The sequence below is a fragment of the Eretmochelys imbricata genome, chromosome 3, assembly GCF_965152235.1.
Source record: "Eretmochelys imbricata isolate rEreImb1 chromosome 3, rEreImb1.hap1, whole genome shotgun sequence".
Classification (NCBI taxonomy): Eukaryota; Metazoa; Chordata; order Testudines; family Cheloniidae; genus Eretmochelys; species Eretmochelys imbricata.
In genome coordinates this window covers 209432660-209455425 of record NC_135574.1, presented here as the reverse complement: position 1 = coordinate 209455425, position 22766 = coordinate 209432660, and the positions used below count along the sequence as shown (strand labels likewise).

The 22766-nt window shown below is 43.0% G+C and overlaps 1 protein-coding gene across 7 annotated transcripts in view; it reads right to left on the bottom strand.

Moving 5' to 3' along the window:
• Positions 1-1160: 1160 nt before the first annotated feature.
• ANAPC1 (anaphase promoting complex subunit 1) overlaps positions 1161-22766 on the bottom strand; it is a 66174-nt gene continuing 44568 nt past the window's right edge. For all 7 annotated transcript variants that reach the window (XM_077814242.1, XM_077814244.1, XM_077814247.1 and 4 more), the window contains 19 exons: positions 21698-21789; positions 20597-20731; positions 20336-20418; positions 19727-19805; positions 18986-19060; positions 16604-16680; positions 16249-16339; positions 16098-16151; positions 15368-15561; positions 13089-13175; positions 12429-12546; positions 10641-10718; positions 10061-10128; positions 6812-6950; positions 5897-5983; positions 5148-5243; positions 4614-4812; positions 3552-3686; positions 1161-1543 (listed from right to left, as the gene is read on the bottom strand). In XM_077814242.1, coding sequence (XP_077670368.1) covers positions 1428-1543; positions 3552-3686; positions 4614-4812; positions 5148-5243; positions 5897-5983; positions 6812-6950; positions 10061-10128; positions 10641-10718; positions 12429-12546; positions 13089-13175; positions 15368-15561; positions 16098-16151; positions 16249-16339; positions 16604-16680; positions 18986-19060; positions 19727-19805; positions 20336-20418; positions 20597-20731; positions 21698-21789 — 2003 coding nt within the window. In that variant the 3' untranslated portion in view covers positions 1161-1427. The remainder of the gene's footprint in view (positions 1544-3551; positions 3687-4613; positions 4813-5147; positions 5244-5896; positions 5984-6811; positions 6951-10060; positions 10129-10640; positions 10719-12428; positions 12547-13088; positions 13176-15367; positions 15562-16097; positions 16152-16248; positions 16340-16603; positions 16681-18985; positions 19061-19726; positions 19806-20335; positions 20419-20596; positions 20732-21697; positions 21790-22766) is intronic.

Here is a 22766-nt window from a genome sequence, read left to right as displayed (position 1 = left end):
CTGACGGCTGGTCTCCAGCTAGTGACCCCACAGGCCATCCTCCTTTCTGGCAGTGATGAGGGGTTCTCAATACAGCCCTCAGAATGGTGACCCCCAGCCTTGTCCTCCCACCCCCTAGCCTGTTTTTTCCATGGTCCCTTGGAAGCTGCCATCTCCTCCAAGATCCAGGGCTGTCCTGTTACCCCTCCTCCAGCCATAACCCCTCTGCTCAGTTGTCGGTCACCAGCCAACAGCACTCCAGTGTGTGCTCCCCCACCTAAGGTGACCAGATGTCCCGATTTTGGGGTCTTTTTCTTATATGGGCTCCTATTACCCCCACCCCCTCTCCCGATTTTTCACATTTGCTGTCTGCTCACCCTACCCCACCCCTCTAACATTCCAGGCTCCATGTAGCGAGCCCCATTCTGGGAGAACTGAAGTACGTAGATGTGAGGCTGCCAATACTGTTGGCCTCAAATGCTCTAGTTTAGGGGACTTACCCAATCTTGCATAACCAGCCTGCAGCAAATCCACTGACTAGGTTCTGGTCTCATAGGTTCTGGGCCATTGCTCTTTCCGCAGCACCGACATCTTTCTGCCTGCAGCTTTTCCTCATTCACTGCACAGAAATTCCATCATGTGCAAACCATTGCCAGGGCCAGCACCTCTGCGTGTCAGAGGTGGGGGGGCAGGAATCGCAGAATGTCCAAATAGCCTAGCCAAGTACACAGATTCAGCCTCGTCGGAGAGGTGGCACAGCCCAGCGAGCAGGTTCTGCTCAGCACCAGTTGAAAAATTAAATTAAAATCATCTCATTTAAAAAAAGAAATTCAAAGTTGTCTTTGTTCTGCTGGGCTCGAAATGGTCCCAGCTTGTATTTTTTTTAAAAAAAGTGTTTTAGAAAAAAGATTCGATTTTTGAAAATGGCGGAAGAAAGGGAAGCAACAGGCAGTATATGAATGTGATGGCGTACGACTCATCTTTACAGTTTCCATCCAGCTGTCCAAGACGGAAAGCGGAGGTTGAGGCCTACTGCTCCTGAATGCCTTCCCTGTAAAAAGCCCCTTTCTATCTCCTTAAAGACGGTTTTAAAAGTGCCAAAGGCTCAGGATACTGGGTGGTGAGCACATGAGGTGACCAATTGCTTCCAGATCGGTTATTTTCATGACTCGCCACAAGGCTTTTTTGTAAACAAACTTTATTTAGAAAAGTAAAGGATTAATTCGTTGTATGCAGGTACCCTTCACTGAAACAACAATACATACAAAGCTCTCTGTCACAGTCAAAACATCTACGGGCAAGTGGAAGAGATGCTTGGGACATGGCCTGTGAAGTTACAACGTTAAGTTCCCTTCATCCATGTGTCTTTCAGATAACTTAAAACAACACTGTTGGCATTGGCTTTGGTCACTGTGTAAGGTTTGTGTTCTGGGTCTCCGTCTTGGCAGTCACAGCACCATTGACTGTGGATTTCCGAGCAGTAGAGGTGCAAGTCGCAGCAATGCACGAACTGGCATTTTCAGCCGCCTGAATTTCAAAAGCAGTTCAGAAAAGCTTACGCTCCCTAGTGAGACAAAAGCAGGAGAATGATTCTGTATCTGGAGAACGCTTGCATGCTGAAAGTTAACAGTGTTGGAAATATAATATCACTGCTGTTCAGTGCAGTAAGGATGCATGTCTTTGGTGGAGTATCCATCTACTCAATATTCCAAACGCGCACACCCAAAATGGATAGTCTATGAACAGTAAACTTTGGCAATTTTTAGTTTAAGTTTGCATTAACAATTAGGAAAGGACTCAGAAAGGAATCCCTGTGTGTGTTGGTGAAGGACACTTAAGACTCGAACAGCAACACAGAAATCAAACAGAAAACTGGGTATCCAATCACCTAAGCAGGGAAACAGAAACTGACGACACACAAAGGAAATGAACTAAAACATTCTACTCAGCTGAGGTGTTATTTGTAGGTACAAAATTCAGGGGGATGTGGGAATGGGTTTTTCTTTCAATTGATGGTATCCCCACCCAAATGCTCCTTTAGGCCTGACCTTGCACATCAAGCTTCGTTACTCTCTCACACTCCTGCCTCTGTATTCTTTTGAGTGTCTTTTTAAAAAAAAAAAAAAAAGAAAAACACAACCAACTCTCTCCCCAGCTTTTCAAAATGCCCTCCCACACTGGAAGGGTTGGCTGATCCTTATTTGTTCCACGCCGCCCACCCAACAGCCCGGCTACCTCCCCTGGTGGAGAGGTTGGCGTTTTATTTTCTATTTTGCCATCACCATTTGAGTAAGGAACACAAGCTTGGTAACTCCTGACAGCCTAGCAATTCTGTATGCTTCTCACAATGTTTGTGCTCAAACGCCAGGCCCAACCTGGCAGCTCTGTGTGTGGAGAAAGAAGAAATGAAGTGATATGTATGTGCAAAGTAGCCTCAGTGATGTTCACTGAACAAGCCAGTTATAAAAGCTTCTTCTAGAGAAGTGAGCAGATGGAGGCAACCCCCAAGAGTGTGAGCAACAACTCTGAAGAAAAAAACAAAACAAAAAAACCACAGAATGCCCCAAAAACAGGAAGGCTATAAGAAGGGCACCCTACAAACACCTACAGATTTCCAGCTCTTGTGAGACTTTCTTTCCTGGTAAGTGGTGTTTTTCTTACAGCCCCAGCTCCCTGAATGCTGTTGTTACAGGGGAGTGTCTGCTTTCCTTTAAAAGTGGTCATGTTCTGGACCCTGTGGTTGGGGGAAAAGCTGAAAAACGTAACCCGAGAGGCTCGAATCCCAGAAAGCAGAAGAGCCAACACTAGTTGTTTTTTAAAATCTCATTTGGGGGGGGGGGGGGGGGGTGGAGCCTGATTTTTGAGCAGCTGGGTTTAGAACAGTGCATCTAGGAAAGCAACAGTGCGAAGGCACTCTCTTTGTCCTTCCCATAATTGGGTCAGCAGGAAACATCACCCAGACCAGGCTTGTGAGGATGGGACGGCTCTGAGCATCAGCCTATCATGGTGGGGAATTCAATAGAGGCCACGGAATGAAATTTCCCTACCTTCCTGACCAAACAGGTTGCCACTAGGAGAGCAGGTCCTCTCTCCAGAACCACCTAGGTGCTCAAAGGAAAGATGAACAACGATGTTCAGGACAAAGCTAGAGTAATAAAGGGGAGCAGAGGAATGCAGTCTGCCTGATCTTGTCCACTGCCTTTGGAAACGTCACTACCTCCAGGTGCAAGGTGCCATGAATCCTTTGGTGCACTGAAGGTCCCTGGTTGAGTGCTAAGGGAACAAGGCCTCATATCCTTATCCATATCAACCTGGAGAAAAGCCAGGATGTCTACTGAAGAGCAGTGGCTAAGGCTGATATCTTTAATCCCCCATCATGTCCCTACGGCTAAGGGCCCTGCTCATCAGATAAAGGTCCAAGAAAAGTCACAAGAAAAGAAAATACTTGCACAGGGGTAAAAAAAAAAAAATTATCTACACTGTAGCAACAACTTAACACATGAGGTAAACGTGAAAGGTCAAACTTATAGTAATAGTACGCCCAATCCAACCCAGCACGGCCATAACCTTACCTTCTAAGCCGCCTGCTGAGAGCTGCCCTGGGGTGGGAACTGAGTGGTAAACGAGGAAGCAGGCCAGCATACTTAACTGAGATTCTTCAGTAGGCTGCCCGCTTAGGTAGGAGTGCAGCGAGACGTCCCCGCCAGCTGTAACATACAAGGGAGTCTGCTGAGATTCAGGGACTATCTTCTCATTTGTTGAGAGAACAGAACACAGAGAGGCATTGGAGTGGGACATTGCTCCCTGCCACATGGGTTTGTTGGAAGGATCTCCCCCCAGCACCGACCACCAAGGCCAGGGCTTTGTCTTGTAGCGGCTCTTCATTCAAGGACTACCACCATGCCATTCTTCAAACCTAATCCCCACCTCGCTCTCCGCTTCACTTTGCCTGGGCTCACAGGACATCACTGCCCCTCGGAACATTAAGGAAGTCTGAGTCATCTCCTGCATTAACCCAAACTTTCCACACAAGGAAGCAGTCACACAGAGCCCTCAGGGTATCGCATACAAACGCTACGTTAAAGCGTGCCAGTTGGAACACAATGCTTTCAGAAGGTGCATACTTGGGACACCAGGTAATTACACAAAATGCAACACACCTAGAGAGAGAAGTGCAGACACATATTGCTGTTCTACACAACACACACTAAATGGGGCCTCCCATGACACAGGTAACCAGATTTTGGAGACTATTTTAAAATTCCAGTGGTGGCAGCAGCTCAGAGCACCAGCTCAGCTTTTAAGACTACCTGGTTTTGTGCAAATACTTAAGGAAAAAAAAAAAATCACAAAAATCAGCTACAATTCCTTATCTTGATTACCTGAAGGAGGCCGCATTCACTCTTATGAACTGGCCAATCAGCAGATAAACAGGATTCAAACATGAGCCATCTGTTCTTTATTTCCCCTCCCCCACCTGCACTAAAAACCAAAAAAAAAACCCCAGCTGATGGGCAAGATACCAACGAAGCCTGATTCCCAGAAGCTGTACCGCAGGATGTCAGATCTCTCTCAGTGCAGGGTCACAGACTCACACCCAAAATGTGGCACTATACTCATGCTGCTCTCTTTACCTTGTAGCCACTGGTCCAAAGTATTATCAATAGTACACTTCATCACAGGCAGAAATTCAGAGTTCATGAAGAGCCCTCGGTTTGGATTTCTCCTCACCCTCTCCTGGTGGCTTCTGGAGCTGAAAAATTCTAACACCAGCTTTATCTGCCACAGTTCAAAGGTCTCAGACATTTCTTTTCTCTCTAATATCCTCACGGCCTAACAGGAGAGAAAACACAAAGATATTCTGTGAACTTGATCTGTACTAGAAAAGAAACATCCCCCCCTCATAACTGCAAAATAACTGAACTTCCCTCCCTCAGTGTGTCAATCTAAAAAAACCAGACTACCCTCTCCTGATCTTTATCACCTCATTAGGTTATTTTTCAATTGCTCTCTTGAAATCTTAGAAAGCTGTCAGTAAACCTGTGATGACAGAGCAATTTCCCATTTCTGGTACCCATGATACGTATGAAAGGAGTGAGACTGACATGATACCCTTCTGCAGAGTCAGTGCTGTTAAGGATTTAAAAAATGAACACTGTTCACTCTACCTGATCTATTGCTATGTATGCAGGCAGCATCTCCGGATTCTCTCGAGTAACACACTCATAAAGAATAGATGAGAAGAGGTCCAATATTTCCTGTTTCTGATAAAAGACATGCCTTTCACAGAGTGCACACTGTTCGTATAATTTATTACGAGTTCTCTTACATTGCTCACGTTGGCTTCTGTTATGGTTAATCCCCCACATTATCTGCTGTAATTCATCTTATGGAAAGAGTTGTGTCCCTGTGTATTTATTCATTAAAAGAATGCAAAATGTAGTTAGATTTTTCTCCCTCCCTTAGTATTTTGGAAGGCTAGTCTCCGATTTCATTCTGCACGAAGAGAAGACAGTCTTCATTCACAAGACAACTTTAGTGGCTGCCCTAAATAATATCAGTAACCTACTTTATCTCAGTATTCAGTAGATATACCTTGTACAAACCATAGGGAATTCAGGGAATATAATTGTGAGGTTAAACAGTGGCAGAAGGTTATACTGAAAAGCTTTTTAAGTGCAGGTACCATAGTTCTATTTTGTGTTTCTATTTTTGTGTATTCTTTTTTATGTAATGCCATTTTGTTCTATATAGCAAACTCCTCCAAGGAGCAAGGCTTTTCAGAACAATTTTTCTTGCATTACTGAATTAGCTCTGCTGTCTGCAACTTAACATTTTCATTTTCTGAATTTTATTTATGAAAACAAGAAAAGAAACCATTCTTCTGAGCAATATCCCACATATAGGCAATGTGTACCTGACCCATGTTCACAGCTGGTTTGCAGAAATAGTCAGCAAATGAAAGTAGTGCGGGATCAGAAGTGAAAGCAGAAATAGTTTCTGGCTAAAAAGAGGTAAAAATGCACACTTTAGATTAGGAATCTTTTGCTTTCATTGCATAGGTCAAACAATAATTTATACCCTCCCCTCCTTCCCTACTGTGATTCTCCAGAGCTCAGCTGCAGGTCATTGTAATCTACATGATTGATTTAATGGGCAAAATCAAAGTCTCATAACCTTTGCATCTGACCACTGGAAAAAGCTATGCCATTTATTTATTTAGAAAGTAAAGAGGCAGGGGTGGTGGTGTGGGTGCTCTTAAGACAGCCTGGCCCAGTGCTGTGTGGCAGCTGCTGGGCTAATTTTCCTAAAGCAATGCACGAATGCCATTTTTAAGAGAGATTTCAGCACTCCTGAAAAGTACTAGTTTGGCAGCACTCTGCCACTTGAAATGCTGAGTGAAACAGGTACAGACAGTGGCTGTACACATTTCTCAGCTGTACCCCAACGTGGCTTGCTCCACCCCTGCTCTGTAAAGGCCACTTCTAGAGGTGAAATTCCCCACTGACATGCCAATTCACTCTCTGGACTCTGAAGACAGCAGTTTTGTGACATGGGCTCCTGGCCAGAGGGAATTGGACTGAACCCACTAATTCACTTCCCACAGGCCAAATAGCTGTGAGATAGCAACAGCTTTTCATCACTACCCTCCTAGCCCATATTTGAACCCAGGAAGGCGGAAGGCTCAGGATCTCAACCACTCACTGCCCCAGTATGGTTCTCTCTCAGTTCCAGCACCATTCACGTGAGAACTTGTGTGCAGAGCTGCCAGTAACCACAGCGGTCACGTTACTGCTTTGTGCTCACTAGCTGAACAGTTAGATGACGCTACCTTGAACGTCCGAGTTTCAGAGTTCCTGTGAGTGACAGCCTGTGCTAACAAACTGCGCCAGCCCATTGGGTCCTCTTTGTACGAGAGCTGCCCAGCTCGCAGTTTTACATACAGGATGCCATCCTTAGAAAGGATCGACCTGAAAAAACAACAACATTTACCATTTTGAACTTATTTAAATCTCTTTCCATCCAGCTGTGGTACTGACACATGACATGGCAAACAGATATAGAAATAACTAGCAACCTAGTAACTTGTATGTGCTAATGTCCCTATCCAGGGATTTGCTTCCTCGTTATTTAGCTCCTGTATATGCACGTGCATGGGGAGATCTCGATTTCTCTGACATCCAACCACAGGAAGGCAATCGGGGGGGGGGAGGGGAAGGGAGCAGCACTGGGAGAGCGAAGAGGAGTGATGTTTTCCAGCATTACTGATCTATACAATATTATGAATTCCCTCTGAAGAAATTAATACCTTAATGGGTGGTTCAGCCCCCAAGCACCACCCCCTGAAAATGGCACCAGAGGGTTCCATTCACACGGCGCCTCACTCGACAAAGAGTAGCGCCATGCATCAGTGCTTTGCTGAATTTTCCCTAGAGAACAGGCTCTTTCCTCTTACAGCAAGAGATGGCAACGCCAACAACCCGCTGTTCAGGAGCAACCCTACAGGTTAGGGTGAGCACCACATATGTGAAAACAGCTCAGAGCTTCGCTACTGCAAAGCAATTGAGTTTGTTCAGAAAAGTCCTTTACCTTATTTAGATTTATATAAAAGGGCGCCTTATCCCTATGCTCTGGGATCCGTTACCCATAACTGTAGAACACCCTGTCAAAAACACCACATCAACACCATCATGCAGCAGTAACCCATAACCAGGGAGCCAGGCAAATAAAGCTAAAACCAGTGTCCCCTGCAGCTCCACCCAGTCACCAGCCTCACAATTCCCCACATTTTAAAGTTGCTAGGAGGGGGAGGAGGACCACTTTGCAGCATGTCCTGAATGCCATCAGTTTCGGGCTATTGTGGATCCAAGGGGGTTGCTAATTCCAAAGCTGGGAGCCCCCAGAGAGCATGTCCCGTTGGCAGCCCCCATGTTACCTGGGGCACTATGGTATGAGAAAGAGGGACTCTCAGGCAACAGCTCCAAAGCTACTGGGGGAGTTACAGGTCAAAACCACCACCTTCAACCCCACCCCTAAACCCAAAAGGCAGCCAGTGTAGATTACACAGCACTGGCTAAATATGCTCCTGGTGAGATCCGCCCTTTTCCAAATGGGCCATCACATTCTACTCCAATCTGTGGGTGGTTTTATAGTCTCTCTCTCTACAGGGTGCGTTGCTGTATCTAACCTAATCTTGACTGTGCCATTTACATTAAATGAAATAGCAAAATTACTAGTGAAACATTCAAGTGTTCTTTTCATGCCACTCTAGCTTGCATGTGTCATTTACAGAATTTACAATTCCAAGCTGCTATCTATAATGCTAGGAATAATTTTACCTGTGATTCCTATATTCAGATACAGCAAGGAGTCCAGTGGCACCTTAAAGACTAATGGATTTATTTGGGCATAAGCTTTCATGAGTAAAAAACCCCACTTTTTCAGATGCATGGAGGGAAACTTACAGATGCAGGCATCATTATACGGACACATGAAGAGAAGGGAGTTACCTTACAAGTGGAGAACCAGTGTTTACAAGGCCAATACAGTCAGGGTGGATGTGGTCCGCTCCCAATAATTGATGAGGAGGTGTCAATACCAAGAGAAGGAAAATTGCTTTTGTAGGGAGCCAGCCACTCCCAGTCCCTATTCAAGCCAAAATTAATGGTGTTAAATTTTCAAATGAATTGTATCTCTGCAGTTTCTCTTTGAAATCTGTTTTTGACTTTTTTTGTTGAAGGATGGCTACTTTTAAATCTGTTATTGAATGTCCAGGGAGATTGATGTGTTCTTCTACTGGCTTTTGTCTGGTACCATTCCTGATGTCTGATTTGTGTCCATTTATCCTTTTACGTTGAGACTGTCCGGTTTGGCCAATGTACATGGCAGAGGGGCATTGCTGGCACACGATGGCATATATCACATTGGTAGATGTGCGGGTGAACGAGCCCCTGATGGTGTGGCTGGGTCATCTGATGGTGTCACTAGAGTAGATATGGGGACAGAGAAGGCTACGGGGTTTGTTAGAGGTATTGGTTCCTGGGTTAGTGTTTCTGTGATGTGGTGTGTAGTTGCTGGTGAGTATTTGCTTCAGGTTTGGGGGGCTGTCTGTAAGCGAGGACTGGCCTGCCTTCCAAGGTCTGTGAGAGTGGGGGATCGTTTTCCAGGATAGGTTGTAGATCGTTGTTGATGTGCTGGAGAGGTTTTAGCTGGGGGCTGTACATGATGGCCAGTGGGTGTCCTGTTATTTTCCTTGTTGGGCCCGTCTTGTAGTATTCCAAAGTCACATCTCCAGCACATCATCAGCGATCTACAAACTATCCTGGACTGAATTGGGCTTGTTAACACTGATTCTCCACTTGTAAGGTAATTCCCTTCCGTTCATGTGTCAGTATATTTATGCCTGCATTTGTAATTTTCCCTCCATGCATCTGAAGTGGGATTTTTTACCCATAAAAGCTTATGCCCAAATAAATCTGTTAGTCTTTCATGTGCCACCGGATTCCTCGTTGTTTTTGTGGATATAGACTAACCGGCTACCCCTCTGATATTCAGATACGATTACTGTCCTTTACAATTGTCCAATGGATGTATTTAAATGTTAATCTGCATTAATTAGTACTGTGCACACTTCAGAAAAATATAATCTCTGGCACACTAGTAAGAGTTAGCTAGCCACTCTATCAGCAGTGTGCCATTTTCAAGGACAGAGGCAATGAGAAATCTCATCAATTACACACAAAACCCAAAACCTCCACATATTAAAAGTCGTTTCTAGCTGAGGTCCCCTGCCCATTTACCTTTCTCTTGGTTCTTTTTTTTTTTTTTAAATGAAAAACCCACAAAACAAGTGAAACTGACTATCCAGAGGAAGTGTGAAACTGACTACGCACAAAGGGCTGTCAAATGCACAAAAGTAGACAAACTGAAACGGAAGAATTTCTTTAATTTCTTTCAGCTATTGTAAATTTTAGGTGTTACTTCTAACTATAGGAGATAAAAAATTTCACAAGTTTACTTAAATGTTAAGGGACATTACCAAATTTAGTCAATCTAGGTATATAGCATCAGGAATACTTACTTCAGCTGGTGTGTCCCCTTGCTTAAATCTATTAGTAGTTCCCAGTATCGCGGGCCTTTCACTCTGATCTGCCAATGTAAATGTTTTAATTACTAGTGAGGAGCATATCACTGATATGGAGGTAACAGGGACTGCAAAAACAAAAGAGCAATATAAATCTATTTCTACCCCGTTAGACGGGCAGATACTCCCTCCCAGCACCATCTGCTGTGTGTCACTGGAGACTCCAAGAGGACAGAAACTGGCCGTGTCCCCTGCAGAGGATGCCCGGGGGAATCCCCAGTGGGTGTAGAGGTAACAGGGACCACAGGCAGGATCAGGGGTAGGAAGGAACATGTAGGGGCATAACTATGCACTATGGCTATCCCACCGGTAGGAAATGGTCTCCGGGGGCCATTGTCAGCGGACATTGGCTAGAGCTAATCCCAGGCTGCTCTAACATGCACTGGGGCCGGGCAACGAATCAGAGCCATAACTAGGTCCCCAATAGCCACCCTCCTTTCTGCTCACTGAGTGAATCTTCACTGCATCACAGAATCTGGGCCAAAATGTACATTACTCAGTTGGAGCCCTGATTTACCTGCTTAAGTAAGTGAAGCTCCGGGAGGAGAGTTGGTGCCATCAATTCCTCTGTGGTTTCTTCATACCATTGCGTGCCCTTTAAACACCATCAACAGTCACGCGTTAATAAAAACAGCTTCAGTGCACAGTAACAGAAAGCATGCCAGTCTCCCAGTTACACTTCTGTTCAGCCTGGCTGCACTGCAAGAACCTTGTATTTTCTATATCCATTTTCCCGGTGAAATGGGTGGCTTAATATTATCATTTATGTCACAAAGTGAGAGACACAAGGTAGGGGAGGTAACATTTTATTGGTGTAACATTCTGTTGGTGAAAGACAAGCTTTCAAGCTCCACCGAGCGCTGCTTCAGGTCTGTCACAAAATGTCTATGGGAAAACAGAGGATGGCAGCATGGCTGAGTCAACATGTGTAGCACCGTCGTCATGAGAAGGGGACATTTTTCAACCTAAACACCCACCTTTCAAAAATGAGCTACACGGCCCATAAGGGCAATCTTCCAAAGCAACAACAGGAGGTGCTTTCGCACGTCTGGTCAGATCACTACGGTCTCTGTAGTTCTCTTCTCCTAAAGGCTGGTAAGGCCTGTCCTTATACCCACAGGTTATCCCATGCCTAGGGCCCTACCAAATTCATGGCCCATTTTGGTCAATTTCATGGTCAAAGGATTTTACAAATAGTAAGTTTCAGGATTTCAGAGGTTTCAATCTGAAATTTCAGGGTGTTGTCACTGTAGGGTCCTGACCGAAAAGAGGGCTGTGGGAGGGTCGCAAGGCTATTGTAGCCAGGTTGCAGTACTGCCATCCTGACTTCTGTCCCCCTGCTGGCGGCAGCCCTGCCTTCAGAGCGGGGCTGCCGGAGAGCGGTGGCTGCTGGCCGAGAGCCCAGCTCTGAAGGCAGCGTTGCCCCCAGCAGTATCACAGAAGTCAGGATGGCAGGGTGTGGTATTGCCACCCTTACTTTTGCGCTGCAGCCTTCAGAGCTGGGTGGCCAGAGCGTGGGAGTTGCTGGCCACGCTCCGGCCGCCCAGCTCTGAAGGCAGCAGCGCCGTCAGCAGCAGCACGTAAGTAAGGGTGGCACCACTGCACCCTCCTAACATAACCCTGCGACTCCAGCGTCTCCCCTGTTTGGGGAACACGGGTCTCCCCCAGGAAATCGGTAGAGTGTAGGGTAAAGGTACACAAAGGACCAAATTTCACAAGGAAAGACCACTTTCACGGTCTGTGACACGTTTATCACGGCTGTGAATTTGTTAGGGTCCTAACCATGCCACGTCACACTTCAGCTGTAGGAAGTTGTTTGATCCTGAATGCATCTTTCTACAACAGTCCATTGTGGAGGATGGGCACTCATCTCAAGAAGTGCCTAATGGGTGTAGCTGGGAGGAATGTTGAGTATCCCGTTTTCAAAGCATTGAGATTTTTAAAAGTCAGTTGGAGCAACCAACTTCCACTGACTCTGTGCCTTTGAAAATCTCCACGGTATTTATACAGATAACTGTTACCCCAGATCAGTATCTGCACCGAGTTCTGTAGGACTTCCCTGTGCATTTCACTTGTCTCTGGTTCTACCCTCAAGGTGCTACTCAAAACACTAGAAAAAAAGATATGGGTTGGGAGGAGTTCCTTCATTATCTGCCTAGACAATCTGGTTTGACTCCACTAGACCACTGAAAACAAAACCAGGATTGCAGGCCACAACGCTGAGATATGTATACACCCTGTACATGAAGTTTTGAATGAACTTCAAGCTTCACAGCCCCATGCCTCCCCACTTCGGATACATTACCTTATAGGTAACCTCTAGTAGCGTGTAACAAGGAGTGTTTGTATCCACATCAACAGGCACCAGGAGCCTTGGTTCTGCTGCCAGCACATACAGGTGCCGTAGGGCCTGAAGGTGATACCTGTTTATGGGAAATAAAGAATTTAGCACAATGGTGTTGCTAAAGAGAGGTCTCCAAACACCTGTGTGTGCTGGCAAGCTACACGAAGGGTAAGAGACATACAGAAGCTCTATTAGACTACAGTAAAACTTGTTGCAATATGTACATATATACATTTACTGATTTTACAAAGACAGAGGGTTTCCTTAATAAGACAATATTTATTCGCTTTTAAATACATTTTTTTAAATTCCATAGAGAGATTTTATAGGTGAGCTTTCATTATAGAGCAAACTGTTATAGCCAAATTGTATTGACCAGGATGCAGTTTGTTAAAGAAATACACAGTCATAACAGCATCTCTTCATTGATCTGATCATCACTGTCATCCTGTTCTTTACTTATTGCTCCATTTCTCACAACTATTTGAAAGCTGGCACTAGTTGCTTCAGCTCTAATCTCACTGTAGCCAAAAGGCTTTCAGAGCCTGAGTCCTGGATCATTTTTTGTGGAAGTACCACCTATTGTATGTTAGGAAGACACACACAATCGCTAGCCCTTACCTGTTGTCAGAACTGTGAACGGGGAAGTGAGGATACAGAGCACAAAGAAGAGCAGCAATCGAAGAATCTGACGTACTCAGGGAGTATCTGCAGAGAAACATCACCTGTTATCTTTCAGCACTGGTGACTCACCGAACTCTCGCATCCATTCCCAGTGTGTTCTCATGAGCCAGAAAACGGGAACTGCGGTAGCACAGTGCACGTATGTAATGAACTTCTATAAATATAAACATTAGTACAGTAAGCCAAATGCTTTATATGGATATAAAATGATAGATATACTCTCAGATTTTAACTCCACTCAAGAAAGGCAGACGGATTTTGCTCAATGTAGACGCTAAAAGACACCACTGCATCTGTTCATATTAGGTTTCAGAGTAACAGCCGGGTTAGTCTGTATTCGCAAAAGGAAAAGGAGGACTTGTGGCACCTTAGAGACTAACCAATTTATTTGAGCATGAGCTTTTGTGAGCTACAGCTCACTTTGTAGCTCACGAAAGCTCATGCTCAAATAAACTGGTTAGTCTCTAAGGTGCCACAAGTCCTCCTTTTCCTTTTGTTCATATTAGGAAAGTTATCTGTGCAACCGTTAGGGATAAATATTTTTTTTAATGAAAATTTAACTCCTGCTCAAATTGAGAGCCTAGAGAGAGCTTCCAACTTGCCAATGGAGAAGTGGATTTTTTTCTTTAAGACCTGGACGAGGTCAAAGTCACTTTGGTGCTACTATTCACCTTGTCCCATGTAAACTAGGGAACACATTTAAAATGGGGAAAGAAATATTCATGCAGCAATCTTCCTGAGACATTCACTGTCATAGAATATTACTGACGTAATTAGTTTACCAAGATTCCAGAAAGGACTAGATGTTTATATGGATGGCAATACCATTTGCATTTACACAAGTTACAGCAGGTCAAAATGTGACAGAATTCCTGATGAGACTGGTTGCAGTGCGGGAGTCTGACCGTGCCATCTGCACACTAGATTTCTTATGGGACAGATTTAACCTATGTGCAAGCGAAACACCAAATATCCACTATACGTTGATACAAAACAAGAATTGACTGTGGTCATTTGATTGCCGTAAAATGAAGAAGGTGTTCACACAGTCAAAAAGCCTAGAACGGAGGCAGTGTCACTGTCTAGATCACAGCTCAAAGGGAGTTCAGTGTTGCATTCAGACACTTGCCCGCGTAGCATTACTGGGGGATTGGGCCTTTCGTGCGGTCTGGCTGCAGCATCAAGCAATAAAGGGAGACTCTTCCTTGGCCAGTGGGAGAAAGGGAAGGAGAGGAACCTGCACCTGGAAGTTCACTGAGCATGGGCAGGTGAGAAGACCATGCAACAGACAAGCCTGTGCTTTAACCCCACTCAGCCTCACCCCAGAGCCCTGACAGCTGCAGTGGTGGCGAGCCAAGCTTGAAGAACCCGCAGAGGCAGAGGATGAGAAGTTTTGTGTGGCTCGACCAGGGAAGAGAGTTAAGGAGTGAAAACGGGATCCCAGGTAAGAGAATAAGTTTGGTGGGTGGGGACAGAAAGATGAGGGAAAGGAGGACCCTAAAAAAAGAAAACTAGAGATAAAAATGAACTTGAGACCCCGAAGAAAAGAACCAGAAAAGGAACAGGACAGGGACCACTGAAGGCAGCATTTCCTGTTCATCCATGATACTACACTGTATGGTACCCCAGGACAGAAAGGGAGACTGCAGAGAAGGGACAGGGGCAGCTTTCAGCAAAGGAAAATGGAAGGCAAGATTCCACAGGCTGGAGGTGGCCACATGGTGGGCTAGAAAGTAGCACTGTAGCCCTGGCAGACCCAGCCAGGCATTCTGCAGGCCGCGTGCAAACCAGCGCTTTAAAGCGTCGTTTTTAAACCCAAAACTTCTGCTGCGTTAGTCACTCAAAGCAGCATCACCGGTGGGTTTGTAATCTAGTGTTTCTATCTACAAAAACTTTTCAGTTTTCCTTTAACCAGGAATTCAAACCATTAGCACCAGCAATCATTTCTATTGTTTGTGTCATCAGCTTTTCACTTATAAGGGCAGTCAAATTCCTGAGGGACGTACACTTCTGGAGTTCCAGTGAGCACGCGTTATCAAAAAAGAAGAGATCTAAGTAGCCAAAGTGTAGAAAGCAATAAGAGAAAAATCCACCAGAAGCTGTGCTGCTCTTCTCTAAACAGTCAGCATTCTTCTAGAGACGTACCATCCTCGAGAAGCACGAGATAATTCGTAATACAAAGCAGGAAAAAGGCAGCTTTGGAAATAACGGGTTACCTTCCTCCTCCCAAAAAAAGAAGTCCAAGAGCCATGTGATGAGCCAGATGGAACCCATAGTTCATCTCTCCACCTGTCTTCTTATGCATGAAACGACAGAGCTGGAGGACCTTCAAGTTGCCAGAGCCCGCCATCACCATTGCAAGAGACAGCAGCACGACACTCAAACAAGTTTCAAGGTTATAGTGACCTGTCTTGAAGTATATGGGTGGGGGGAGAGGGGGAAGAAGAGGAGTAATTACACTTCTACACTCTTACATGTGCTTCTCACTAGATACAACGTACGACTCGCAATAGAATATTGCAGATTCTCATCAAAGAGGCCTCATTAGGAACCTTAATCTTACAGCCTCACTAACATACTAGAAAACTCACACTATAATGGCCACCGGCACATCAGTATATGGAGGTACACCAGCTTCACACTTGACACTCCCCATTAGTTTACATTCTTCTACCCAGCCCACAAAGGAGGGACTATTTTCTTCATGACTATTTGGTCTATTCCCCAATGTTAGAAAAATCAGACAACACTGTTGTAGGGAAAAATACAAAGGGTCACTAGCATCATTAATAATCCTGGTTTATTGAACTGACAGGTTGGTAGATATAGTCAGTAATGTGGGAACTAAACGTGACATTTTGTTTGCTTTGAAGCTTCAGTGAGTTTAATCAACATGCATTACATACCAGGGGTTCATTTTCGTTGAGAGAATCTAAAAGAACTTACTATTGAAGCTGTAGGTGCTGACAAACATTTCATGAAATCTTTTGCAAATTTAAACTGTAAAGAAGAGCAAAGAGAAACACATGCTAAATACAGATATAGAGGACACAGTTGTTATCTTCAAAAAATCTCAAAAAACTACCCAGCCTCTTACCAAGCAGTTAAATGCAGCTAGGTTTTCTGAACCAGCAAATCGAAAACCCAATGACAAGCAGGCACCAGCAATGATGTAGACGTGAGCTTGCCTAAAAAACAACATAAACCGGAAACAGCTGATTTATTCAAATTAGGAAACGAAAAACAATGCTATCAAAGTGTCACAATGATTTTATAACCTTCTGGTTAACTAAAAAGTGAGAATAAAGCCCAGAACAGTGACCAATAGACACTGGCATCTGCGTGAAGAGGTATACAACAGTCAGGTTCAGGGACATTCCTCAGATCTAAAATCTATTTTTGTACAATGTCTCCCAGCAATTCTGTCAGCACTTTATCACCATATTACTTACGCCAGTGTCTCCAAATTCAGATCTTCTGATGAAGGCAATTCTGTTGCATGAAGGGATATACGGTTCTCTCTTATAATCTAGAGAAAGCATGGCAGATAAATAAATTGACGTATCTGTTAATTCCTGAGCCTTCCCAGGTTTCTGTGATTTCACAAGTGATACAAGATACAAAGTTCATTTTATAGGATTATGCACTAAGCTTTTGCTCTACTACGACTACATTATAGTGCTTCAACTCTGACCCAGAAAGGCCAATATTTTGTAGTGAAACACCCTAATCTTCTAGTTAAGTTTGGAATGACAGTGAATCCTGCAAATCGCTAGAGTGTGCCAGAAGCATGCTATGATCACGTAAACAATCTAACCCATCAGGAAGTGGAGTACCTGACATGTTCAGAGCCTTGTAATCTGTTTGATCAAGATGATTTCAAGTTACTGTAGTAAGGGCCATGTTTGATCCCTGGTCTCAAGAAAGGTTTGGCACTCCTTTTTCAAAACACACGGTAAGGAAATTTGTTTAGTCAAGGCCGGATTTTAAACAGAGCACCCCTTTATCTGCCCTTTTTTTTTTTTTTTTTTTTTTTTACCTTAAAGGGACACTGAGGTAAAGTTGTTGGGGTTGGGGGAAGGGTGGGGATTGGTAAATGCTTGCTCACATTACTAACACTTTGTTAAGATTGGGATCACACTGCACTCGGCTTACCCATACATAGTAATGACAATCTAATCTTACCCCATTTTATTGGCCAGTCAGATTTATTTTTTTTAAATCCTTTACAGTAATTGCACTGCCCATTCTGAGCTACTGATGAAATAGCTAATGATTTTAACCTCTGGTTAAAGCTGTCAAAACCACCGCTGATTGTGTCCATTCAACCAATGTATTATTATATATCGCTCCCCAGCTTGGGGCTTGCTTGTGCCATTTAGGCAAAGCCCTTTCTTGCAGCAGGCAGAGTTTGGGGGACTCATCAATGGAAAAAGGAGAATTGGGGGAGGGGACGGGGGGGGGGGAAGTTAAGTTAATATCACAAGTAGTCTGTCAAAAGTTTGTATCTTGTGACGATCACACTTTCAACATGTCTCACTCACACTTTTTGGCCAAATGGTAGTTCCAGATCATGAAGGCAGAGACAACTAAGCTTATTTAATTCATTAGTTGAGGGGTGGGAGAAGGAAAGGAAAGGCTTTCTGTTCTGCTGCCCCCAGGAACCCAGGTCTGTTAACCCTCTCAGTCGTTTGCTTCAGGTGAGATCCACAGGAGGGGTGTGTGTAGGGTAGAAGGGAACTGGGGGAAGACACTGTGGAAAGAGGTATGGGAGCACAGCAGAACAGGGGCAGTAGAGGTGGGATGAAGGTTGCCAGCAGACTGGGAAGACAGTGGAAAAGCAATGTTAGGGAGTAGTGGAGCATGAAACATTCCATGCCTCCTGGAAACCTTAAAAGGCTTGTTGGGGTCCCTCTGTAAAACTTTATTAGGCTTGTCAGGATCCACCACAAATACTCCCCAACCAACTGTTGATGGGTTCAGCTGTGGCCAGCACGAGCTTCCTGCTCTGTCTACTCCCACATTCTGACTATTTTTAAAAACTATGGAGATTCCAAAAGGAAAAAAAAACTTTAAAGTGATGTTCATGTTGAGTATGAATATCAATATAAATCTTGCCAAGAACATGGCTGTTAGCCCTACCCTGCTTCTAGCTTCTCCCCCAGTCCCTGCACCTCTGATTTTTAAATACCACACTTTCAAAGAAGGGAGGCTGGACACGTAAGGGGGCAGACTGGCTTTTGTTTTCGTACTTTCAAGTGTTCAGGTTTTTTGAAGTACCCTAAGTCACAAATATGCACTCTCAACATGAACCTCACTTTAACGAAGTTTTGTCTGATATTCTGCACATTACGATGCGTATACAAGTGTATCTATGTACATACACACACACACACACACACACACTTCAGTTTTAGCTGTATACAGCAGAACCTCAGTTACAAACACTAGAGTTACGAACTGATCAATTAACCACACACCTCATTTGGAACCGGAAGTACACAATCACGTAGCAGCATAGACGGAAAAAAAGGAAAGGAATACAGTGCAGTGTTAAACGTAAACTACTTAAAAATAAAGGGAAAGCAGAATTTTTCTTCAGCATAGTAAAGTTTGAAAGCTGTATTAAGTCAACGTTCAGTTGTAAACACTATGGAGTTTGTAACTGAGGTTCTACCCTACCAAAACAAGAACTCTCACACCTCAACAAAACATTACTGCTTACTGGATATAAGATTTTGTGAAGAGGGAAAGAAATAGACATCAAACTCCAACTTTTGTTTTCCAGGGAGGAGATGATTAGAGTGGCAAACACATTTAGCATAGGGACTTACTTGTGGTACATTACTATCAACCCACTTCGAATTGGGCAAAATGTCATCCCACAAAATCAAGCATCGCGCAAGCGTCTAAAAAAGTCAAAATGGGGTGGAGAAAAAAATAAAAAGCACAATATTAGTAAATAGCATCGGCAATGGTCTTTTTAACACACTAAATATATTAGGGGTGACAGGACAGAAAAATCACAGTATTGCATAGAGGCCTCTTACCTCCTCTTCTTTTAATCGGCAGATAAACTCTTTTCTTGAGCAGTCTGAGAAAATTCAAATTCCATTTGGATACACAGGGACAGTGGGATATACTATTTCAATATACCAGCTAGCATACCTTTCGCAGGTAAATTTAGCTGAAATTGCATTGCAAATATGCAGTAGATGCCAATATCTTACAAATCATATATTGGTTTTCAAAATCAGCTGAATTAATCTGGGAAAAGTATAGAAGTTTGCTTAAAACTTTCCATTTTATTTAAAGCTATATAGAAAATATAACACTTGAATAATTGCTCTTGCTAAAAACAAAAGTCACATGACGTGGAAGTTGCAAACAAAATTATTGTCTGGAAGCAGATAGATTTGCTTTGGGGTGTAAGACTGGCATATCCATAACAGATTGTTATGAACATAGATATTCGAGAATGAGAGGTTTCTAAGTACAGGGTCATATATAGATTTTCAAAGTGCATTTCAATACCATTCTAATAAATGGTAAAATGAAACAAAATATAATCCTACCCTCAGCAAAAGAAATTCTGGTTTTACAAAGTCCAGCAAATACATCGTGTCCGGAGCTCGAAGCCAGTCAGCAATAGACCTATTTAAGCACAATAAGGTAAGTTACGTTGTGTTACGTAATATACTTCAGCAATGTACCAAACTTATTGAACCATATATTGAGTCAATAATTAGCTACTTTATTATTGCTATTATTAGTTGACAGGAGAAGCATGTCTAGTGGTTAAAGCACAAGAGATCTACTTTCAACTCCCCTAACCAGTCGAAGGCAACACGGCCAGCATGATATTAACATCAAATGGGGATGCTACTTGCAAAAGGGTGCTGAGAGATACGTGTTAGTGTTTATACGCTCTGAGATTGCTGAGTCAAGAGGCCACAGAAGTGCAAAGTGTTATAAAAAAAATTGGTATTAGAGAAGATGGGGAAATGGATTATTCTTTTAAAATAATTAGCCCTGAAGAAAATAAGGGCTTGGATGCGATGATTACAGATGGTAGGTTTATCTGAAATAAATGTAGAAGACCCAAGGTAAAATTAAAATTATGCAGAAGTTTAAAAGCTGATTACAAGTTATAACAAATATTAAAGCCATGCTAAAGTCAATACCTGTTATTAGTCTTTAGGTAGATCATAGCTAATGCCAGAGTTGCCCCTGGACAAGTAACATCCACATTTATGGTATCTCCTTCCTGTCAAGATATAACATGTACTTTCAGTCCTGTTCACTACAAAGTTCTGTTTTACTAGTTATAAAAATTCAGAATTCACTTTGTGCATTTGAATGCAAACCCATGGTAATGTATAAGAGATCCCCCAGGCTACAGCTATTTCTCCTTAAATTAGCAGCAGTTCTCTAATAATAACTACCTTTATCTGATAACTTGGAGACTTGTGTTTCTCTCGGTGCATTCCTGCTTGGAAACGCTTATGACCTCCAACCATGTACTGATAAAGCTGCTCAGGGACATTGAGGTCAGACATGCCTATCAAGTTACTGCCATGCTGACAAAAGAGAGACAAACAAAAGAAAGATGAATCAGTCCCTTCATACATGACTACTAATGAAAAAAAGAATTAATTCTGAAGCAACTGGAAGAGAAGGGTGAAAAAAAATCACAAACAGCAGTCTAGCTTCCCACCTCCTGCAAAAAATGATTCATCCTTGCCTCAAATATTAACAACAATCAGATAAACACACAATGTTAACTATTCATCTAATTGTGGGCCCTGACAATCTGTAACACCACTGCATACAGACAAATGTAGTCTGTTTGCAAATTGTCTCGAATTTCTACTAACAATTCTTAGCTACAGACACAGTAGTTTGAGAGGTTTCAGAGTAGCAGCCATGCTAGTCTGTATTCGTAAAAAGAAACGGAGTACTTGTGGCACCTTAGAGACTAACCAAAAGCTCACTAACCATGTAACTCACAAAAGCTTATGCTCAAATAAATTGGTTAGTCTAAGATGCCACAAGTACTCCTGTTCTTTTTTAGTAGTTTGAGAGAATCCGAAATGTGAACTGGGTGGTTAGTTATTATTGAACACAAAGTCTTGTGGGTCTTGCTTAGAGCAGTGTAACAGAATTAGGATTTAAATTGAAAAACGTTTACAAATTCAGTGTTTGCTGTTGAGGATTATTCTCTAATATTTATTTTCAATTAATTGTTTCCATCAACATTCCTGACGATAAACCCGTTTCCTAAAATATCTGCATAAAGTGAACACTGAGGGGGCAGGAGTACAGCCAAGCCTCATTTAATTTTTATTTTTTATTTGATCAAATATTTGTGAGGTATTGGCTCAACTGTTAAGCAGTGAATTTGAATGGTGTCAGTCTCTCATCAATTACATTGATGACATTATTCTATTTCTTTTATCCTTGCTTCATAACTTGGCAATTAAATCAGTTTTACCATTTTATTTCTACTACCTGCAGTTTTACAACAGGAGGAAGACTAGACTTACCCCCAAGCAGACCATGCCCAATGCTAAACCAGCAGCTAGAGAATAGGATTCTCTGTCAGTGCAGTACTCCATTTCAGGACCTGGGGGACGTCCTTTGTAAAAAGGAAACAGCATGAAATTAACCTTCTACAATTCTAACCAAACTAACCATTTTGGGATATTACATTTCTAGTAAAGTGATAGTAAAATTCAGACCAGTATATTTTACTCAAGTAGATCAGGAAAATTCTATCAATGGAATTAGAGACAATAACTTCTTAACCTCTTGGATTGTCTACAGCCAGCTGAAAGGACTCTCCAAATGCAGCACACATGTTAAATAACATGGAGGAAATCTGAGCGTATATGCAAATGATCATAGTACAGAAGCACACATTGGCAAGGTCTGGACCTAACCACATGTGGGAAGCACATTTCAAAGATGTGTTCTCAGAAAAGATTGTGCATATTTCTCTACTCCGGTTTGTGAAGTGTTAAGACAGCTCACACCCCAAGCTGGCTCACAACTCTAACAAGCCTATATTTTATATATATTGTAGTAGCACATTCCACATAAAATAACACCCCTTCACAACAGAAAACAGTGTGTTTGAATCAACTGATGGGTACTGAGGGTATTAAATAGCCAGAGACATAGTTTGAAGATGAAAGCGTTGTTCTTAAAAGTACCCATTTCTAGGATTGAAATAAACTCTGTGTTGTCTCTTTTAAACAATATACACACACATGTAACATGTTTAAAGCTTACCTGTAAAACAAAAAGCAGAACCACTTACGCACAGAAAGAGAAAGCAAGTTATAAGTGACATTCAACACAGAAATCTAATAATTTACCATTAAAAAAAGAGAGTGAGCTTCTCACAAGGTCTACTGCCATAGAAGGCCTAAAATGATGCATTTGGGGCCACAAGAAACACCAGAAAAAGCAATTGCTACATGATCACTAACCAGAGGGCCTCAGATGAGCCAGCAGGAACAGCCCTTGTGAGAACTAAACAATTTTTTCTAAACATACGTTTAAATGATTTCTGCACAAACTGGCAAGCGAGGAGAGACACCCAACATGTTT